This window comes from Callorhinchus milii, unplaced genomic scaffold (genome assembly GCF_018977255.1).
Source record: "Callorhinchus milii isolate IMCB2004 unplaced genomic scaffold, IMCB_Cmil_1.0 Scaffold1, whole genome shotgun sequence".
In the NCBI taxonomy this organism is placed as follows: Eukaryota; Metazoa; Chordata; class Chondrichthyes; order Chimaeriformes; family Callorhinchidae; genus Callorhinchus; species Callorhinchus milii.
The window spans coordinates 111,282,116-111,290,027 of record NW_024704742.1 but is presented as its reverse complement, the minus strand read 5'-3'; the positions used below and the strand labels follow the sequence as shown (position 1 = coordinate 111,290,027).

The 7,912-nt window shown below is 42.0% G+C and overlaps 1 protein-coding gene across 1 annotated transcript in view; it reads left to right on the top strand.

The window, feature by feature from the left end:
* Window positions 1-970: 970 nt before the first annotated feature.
* Window positions 971-7,912, top strand: part of adgrv1 (adhesion G protein-coupled receptor V1) — a 260,965-nt gene continuing 254,023 nt past the window's right edge. The window contains 2 exon segments of the mRNA XM_042346991.1: window positions 971-1,153; window positions 6,174-6,323. Coding sequence (XP_042202925.1) covers window positions 971-1,153; window positions 6,174-6,323 — 333 coding nt within the window.

Below are 7,912 nucleotides of genomic sequence, written 5' to 3'. Positions count from 1 at the left end.
TATGGTTCTACAATTTGTTTTATAGAAGAATGATAGATATTGTTGAATGATGGATATCTTACAACAGGTCCAGCCTGGTTCAGTTGGAAGCATTTACCTCTGAGCTACAGATTGTGGGTTTACACCTATGCTAGGACTTGAGCAAAAATCCCAGGCTGATGCATGTGTCCAATATTGAGGGAGTGGCATTGTTGGAGGTGTTGTCTTTTGGATGAGATGTTACACTGAGGCTCCATCTGCCCATTGAAATGGATGATAATGATCTTGTGACCACTGTTTGATACTTACTGCCTGATGGTGCAAGTTGGCTGCTGAGTTTGCCAACGAAATACACTGCAATTTCCTGTGAAGTGATTTGAGATGTTTGGACATTACAGTTAGTACACCAAACGCTAAAATGAATATTTGGCCCATTGTCTCTGAGTTGGTGCGAATTCTGCCAATGGACTTTTCTGCTCAAGTTTCAGTCAGCTTAGCTTCAACTGTTTGCAATTTCATTCCATATTCTAACAATCTTCTGTGAAAAAATATCTTATTTTTTTCTTCTGCGCACTGAGTATACATGCACATTAGGTCTGAGACATAATTATGGTGTACTCTGTGCATCGGCACTGATTCTAATACTTTTCATTTCCACTTCTATTCATGGTCTGAAAAGATTCAAAGCAATGAGTTGCAAAGTAGGCTCTATGTTAAAAGGACTCAGCTCCAATATTCAGCCATATGTTCTTTTTTTAAAACAAAGGATTTGAAATGTGATTTTTATTATTGTGACTATTGTAAGTATTCATTTTTATCTGAATATTCATGAAACAATTTGGTTAGATATTTTTCCAACAGTGATTCAATGTGATGAACATGAAAACATCACTTTACACAGTATTTTGCTTGTGTAAATTTTTTTGGCTTCAACATTGAACCAAAGGTTTCTTCAGTCTCATAATCTTTTTCTAATTTGTCTTTTCTAGGAATGCCTGCTGTTTTCCTGGTGGCTGAGCTTGTTTTGGGTCTTTGTGCCACCCTCGCATTTGGGAATACAGAAGTGAAGTTTGCAGGTCAAACTGAGTTTGTTGTGAATGAAACGAGCACCTCAGTTATACGTCTGGTTATTGAAAGAACAGGAAACCCAGCCAACATCACTGCACTCTTACTGGTAAGGCAAAGATATGCTGTACAAATAATCCTATAACATTTCCACAATCTTAAAGTGGTTTCAGTCTACACAGTAGGAATTGTGGTCAGGGTAGCTGTGCTGCATTGTGTACACCTGAATTAAAATTTGAGGGCTGGCAGATATTTGTGAACTGTGATCAATTTTTTATGTTATTTTTTAAAAAAGAAACTATTTTGAAGATGTAATCAACAATCTTCAATCTAAAATACAGGTTGAGATGATTGCTTATGGATTAACAATTTTCAAATGCAAATTATGAAAATGGACAATAATGAAAAAGAAGTGCTCCGAGACTCTTTCCTGTATGAAGTGTGCTATATTAATGCAAGTTGTTGTTGTCGAATACAGGGACTTTGGAATCATCTTCACAGTTAACAACAATAACAACAAAGTTACATTTGTAAAGTGCCTTTCAGATCGGGAGGACGTCCCAAGGCGCTGGACAGACAGAGTTATGGACCCGAACTGGGGGTCGTGGAGGGGGAGGGTGGAGGGCGGGGGGGAAGCGGGGAGATCGAACGCACTGTCAAAGAGGAGGGTCTTGAGATGGTTCTTGAAGGTGGCGAGGGAGGGGGCGAGGTGGAGGGACTGCAGGATGGAGTTCCAGAGGGTAGGTGCAGAGTGGCAGAAGACCCACCTGCCAATAGTGGGGCGAGCGAGGCGGGGGACATGAAGCAAGCCAGAGCCCACTGAGCGAAGGGAGCGAACAGGATGGTAGAGATTAGGAGGTCGCAGAGGTAGGGGGGAGCAAGACCGTGGAGGGCTTTCAAGGACACGGGCTGCAGAGTTCTGGATGATCAGCAGCCTGTGGAATTAATTACATAATTTAGTGCACACATGCATTTGGACATAGTTAGTCCCTGGGCTGTTATCACAACCTGAGTTATTATTATAATAATAATCCTTGCATTTGAAGCCATACCCTTATCACGTCGTTGAGATGTCTCAAAGCGCTTCACAGAATATTTTGTAAAATGGATTGATTGTATATTTTCAGCCGGTTGTGCACAACAATGTCCCACAAACAGTCGTGGATTGAGTGATCCAGAATTTTTTAAAACATTGGGGAGGAAAGTGATCTGCTAAATAACTAACTCCTATGTATTGCTAGGTAAACTGGCGTACGTGATAAGGAAGCTTGCTTAAGGTTTCCTATTATGAATTACAACTTGTAGTCAGTCACCAGAGCAAATTAACTAAAATTCTACACATTCCATTTTTGGTGTTTATAAATGAACCCAGTGAAGGGGAATGAGTTAGGATAAATTAGAAAGCTTATGTGTAACAGTGGGGAGGCCATCTATGCAAAAGTCTTTAGGCACTCACTATACTGCTTCCACAGTAAGTACTGTCAATCTCATCACTGAATAGGCCAATTGAACTAACTGATGTTCATAGACCCTTTCCCTTTCTTTTCTGATTATATGAATCCTTTATTTTCTTGACACTCTCTCTGGGACATGCGTAGACTCCCACTAATAGATTTGGTAGGGGAGTTACACACAGACCACTGCTCCTATGCGCTGACAGCATCAGCATCCAAGGCTGCACTCTCCACCTCTCGAAGCCAGTCAGGAACCTCGGCATTCTGTTCGACCCTGAGCTGTCCTTTCTTCCTCATATCTGCGCCACAACTGGCACCGCCTTCCATCACCTCCAAAACATCGCCAGACTACGGCACTACCTCACCCCTCACGCTGCTGAAACTCTGGTCCACACCTTTTATCACCTCAAGGCTGGACTATGGGTATTCTCTCATCGTCGGCCTTCCCGGCACCTCCCTCCACAAGCTGCAGGTCATTCAGAACTCTGCAGCTCGTGTGCTGTCCCGCTCCAGGCTTCGCGACCACATCACTCCCACCCTCGCTCGCCTCCACTGGCTCCCCATCCCCCAGAGGATCGAATTCAAGATCCTCATCCTCGCCTACAAGGCCATTCACGGCCTTGCTCCCTCCTACCTCTCCGACCTACTATCCCCCTACCTACCTGCCCGTACCCTCCGTTCCTCTGGCTCCGGTCTGCTCCACATCCCCCGCCCCAACCGCCCTACCATCGGTGGCCGGGCCTTCAGCCTCTCAGCCCCGAGGCTCTGGAACTCTATCCCCCAGTGCTTTCGTCGCCGCCTCCCTTTCCTCCTTCAAGGCCGGTCTCAAGCCCTTTCTCTTTGACCGTGCCTTCAACTCCCCTCTCGACTCTCTACCCCCTCCTCGCTCCCTCCCTTCCCTCCCCTCACCCTGACCATTTCCCCCCTGCTCGGGTCCTGACCCAACTGTACAGCGCCTTGGGACGTCCTCCCGACGTGAAAGGTGCTCTATAAATGGAATCTTGTTGTTCAGTGCTACGAGATATATAACTCAATCTTATGAAGCATTTTGAGATGTCTTGATGATGTATCAAGTGCAGGGACTTTTATTTTTATTCATGTATGAGCCTTGACAAGAAGTTTAGCTATTTGATTGTGGGAGGCATTGGTGCAAATCATCAACAACAACAACTTGCATTTATATATTGCCCTTCACGCAGGCTAGGGTCCCAGAGGGTGAAGGGCTCTTGCTCTCACTCAATTTTCTCTTACATACACGCACACATACACACACACAAACTTACACATAAAGTCAGCAGATCACTGGATATTGATCAGGAACAGAAACTGGCTGATTTTCCTTGCCCCAACCTGGAGTGTGGAAGCCAATTCTATTTATTATTTATTATTTACCGTTTTATTATTTAGACAAAGGAATGAGTTCAGATTTGTACGGCAGTGTCACTGTGTCGGATGATCTCTTAAGAAATTTGACTTTGTTTTTATACAGAGGGGGTATAACTGATGGCATGAGTGGCACCTTATGTTTTGTTAAATTGTAGTTTTATAAAAATCATGAGTGCCTGAAAATTACAATGGAAAGGTTCTTTCTTAAAATTATATTTGACAGAAATTGCACTGGAAACTTTTCTTTGTCCTATTGACCTGCCACAAACTGTGCTTGTTTGAACATCACATAATGTATTGCCAAAGCTGGGGTCAATGTCAGTTTACTTATTGTTAACACACGAAAAGGTCACTTAGAATAAAAACATATCCAGCTGAGCAAAATCTATCAAAAATTGCTGAAAACTTTCTTAAGGTTATTTTTGATGGAGGGATGGCCTTTACTGCTTCACAGCTGCACCAAGGAGGATACTTATGTATACTATTTTTCAAATATATATACACACATAAATGCATGTTTATTTCTGATAACCCCCATACTTTGCAATTTAAAATGTGTTAAATGTTATCACTAAATAAGGCAAATCTTTCATGTGATAAATTGTACAAATTAATAACTGAAAAAGTTTATTTTCAAGTTAGTGTAGAATGACTTTGCCATTTTAAATTCTTCTGGCACAAATTCAAGAAAACATTGAATGATCATACAATTAATTGTGTAAGAGCAAATTTATCAAGTGCTGCTAAATTATTTAGTGCCATTGAACCTTGCTTAAAATTGCTAATTTGCTGCTAAATCTATTGGACCATGTTGTTACTGTACATGATCATATGGCTGGTTTATAGTGCGTATTACATAACATGGACCCTCTTCATTGCATTCATTTAAAAAAAAAGCACTTATAAGGAGGAAACGGAAATATGGGGAACTCTCTACATGGTTCACGGGAGGAGAACTAACACCTTTCAGTGAATTACGAAACAGTAATCCAATTCGTGTGAAGTAGAAGTTGAAATTTGGCCCACTGCCTAAATTTACTCAGAGGTATCCATTGTTATTGGGGGTCTAAATTACTCTGATAGCTAAAAATAGTAATCATTATTGTTAAATATTAATAGTGGGGTTTTCTGTTATCCAGCTTTGCTGAAATAGTTACTTTTAGCAGTCAGAGTGCATTGTGACGTCCTGTAGCATAGTAGTTAAAGCACTCGCCTCGCAAGCAAGATTCCCAGGCAGGGCGAAAGGTTAGACAAGTTTCCTTATTCCACACACCTCTGTTTACCTAGCAGTATGTAGGAACCCGGTTGTTAGTTGATTGGCAGAACACTTTTCCGGGGATAATAATCCCTTCAAAAAAAATTAAATAATAATTTGATCACTCAATCCATGACTGTTGTGGGATCAATAATGATGTGCGCAATTGACTGCCACGTTTCACCCACAATATACACAGTCAATTCACTTTACAGTATATTCCGTGAAGCGCTTTGAGTCTCGTGAAGATGTGATAAGGGGCTATATCAATTGCAAGTATTATTATTACACTATCATTCACAATAACAAGTATGGTTGTGAATTTTCTGCTGTATTCTGTTCCTAGAGCCAGCTTGGTGATGTTGTGGATTGGTGTTCACACAATGTTTTACACTGTATTTTTGCATACAATCTCTGCTGTCGTTGCCTCAGAGCAACTCCTGCAGAAGAGAAGGAAAGCTGAAGGGCAGGTTTTTATAGACTGTGTACTGGTTCAAGAGTGAATTAGCAATATTCTTGGATCAACTGCCCTCCATTCTCTCTTGGCCATTTGTGGCAGGAACAGTGGAAAAAGCTGAGTGGAATACCCAAGCAGCTATCAGCTTCAAGGGGATTGTACAGGTGACTTTGAAGCCACATCTCTCCTGTAGCCCGAATCCTGACGACAGAATCTAACAAGAGAAACACAACTAATAGTAAAGATTGCATTGAACTAATGGAATTTAGTGGTTCTGCAAAGGCAACACAGCTCTATCTGATGTACTTATTTAATAATATTTATGTCCAACAAAATTTGGATAATAGTTGTTCATATTTAAATGAAGATCAAGAAAATGTAGATTAACTTTTTTACAAAAAACTAGGAAAGAGAAATAGAAAGAGAAAATGCTGTCAATCAGTGCCTGAAGGAGTAAGATAGGTTAACATTTTGAGTAAGTCAATTGATCATAACATAAGAATAAAAAGCCTGATGGTTAACTTGAAATCTTAAATGCAGATATATGTGGACTTACGTTTATTCCAACTGCTTTCAGCTTCGAGGGGATGATACAGGTGACTTTGAAGCCACTTCTGCTGCAGCCCGAATCCTTACTACAGAATCTAATAAGACTGTATACATAGCGGTCAGGGACGATGAGCTTCCGGAAGCAGATGAAACTTTTGCTTTTTATCTACAGCTACAGGTAATAGCTTTCATTTTCACAAAATCATAAGAGAACCACAGGTTTTAAAAAAAAAGCCCTTGGGCTGCTTGATCTCATCCTTCTAGACTATCAACCCACTGATTTCAAACCATTTCTTAAATTAGTCCAGTGTCCTGACCTCTGCCACACTCCCTGGTAATCTGTTTATCCTCTGTGTAAGCAAAAGCGCCAGGTGGCTGGGACTAGATGGGGCTCACTCCCATCCAATCTATATACACCTCACTTTAAGGGGTGCTGAAGGAGAAGGCCTTCTCTTGACCCTCTCCTAACACGTTGGCAGTGCCACCCACTTCTGGCCCGGTGGGCTGCTCATCAGGGCATCCTCATTTTTGATTGGCTGATGAACCTCTCAGTCAAGTCAACGTAAAGTTAAAATTAAACTTAAAGTTAACTTAGAGTCTGTCGTAAAGGGGACTGACCCTTCAACTGAGTTTGAGTCAACCCAATCTCCCCATCAAAGAATATTTTCATCTGCTGCCTATGTATGTAAGGTAAATACTTCCTGGTCTCTGTCCAAAAATCGCTCTTCGCAACTTTGAATGTGTGATATCTGCATTGGGGTATCAGGCACAGTGGCTGACTCCCCCCTAAAAACCTACAAAAGTATTGTTCTTGGTTTACTTTCTCTATTCTGTGAAATATATCACACAGAGTATACAGTTCAAGATCCTGGTCCACACCTTGAAAGCCCTCCATGATCTTGCTCCCCCCTACCTCTGCGACTTCCTAACCCCCTACCATCATGCTCGATCCCTACGCTCAGCGGGCTCTGGCCTGCTTCACATCCCCTACCTCGCCCGCCTCAACATTGACCGGTGGGCCTTCTGCCACTCTGCCGCCACCCTCTGTAACTCCATTCCACAGTCCCTCCACCTCGCGCTCTCCCTTGCCTCCTTCAAGACCGATCTCAAGACCCTCCTCTTCGACCGAGCCTTCGATCACCCTGCTTCCCCCTCCACCCTCCCCGATCCCGACCCGCAGCTCGGATCCCAAACTCTGACTGTCCAGCGCCTTGGGATGTCCTCCCAATGTGAAAGGCGTTTAACACATGTAATTTTGTTGTTGTTTATTGTATACTTCTAGAAGGCATAAAGCCTTCTGTATTTGGGATTCAAGAGCCTAAGCTTATCTAGCCTTCCTTAAGCTTCATCACTGTAACATTGGGGATCAGCCTCGTTGGTTTCCTTTGCAGTGCCTCTAGGGACTAGCTCGCCACCTTAAACCTTTCTAAGAAAAAATAGGATAATACATAATGTCACACTTGTGTATGATGTGTCCATCACAAGGTTGCATCATGAATGTTGCATGCACAAATTACTTAGTCTTTCTCAGAAGTGAATCTCTGGCTTATCTCTTTTAGCCAGTGTATTTTACATTTTATTCTGGAATGACCAAGCTAGAGGAATTTATATTTTTACAAAGAGTCTTGCACAAAAATCTTAATTTCTTCAGTGGATACGTTATGATTGTAACCAAGTCAAATAAAATAAAACTGGGATATTATGTCTCTGTAGTGTTGGTAATCTTGCAGCACAAGTTATCTTGGTTTCTGTCTTTCTGCCAATCTG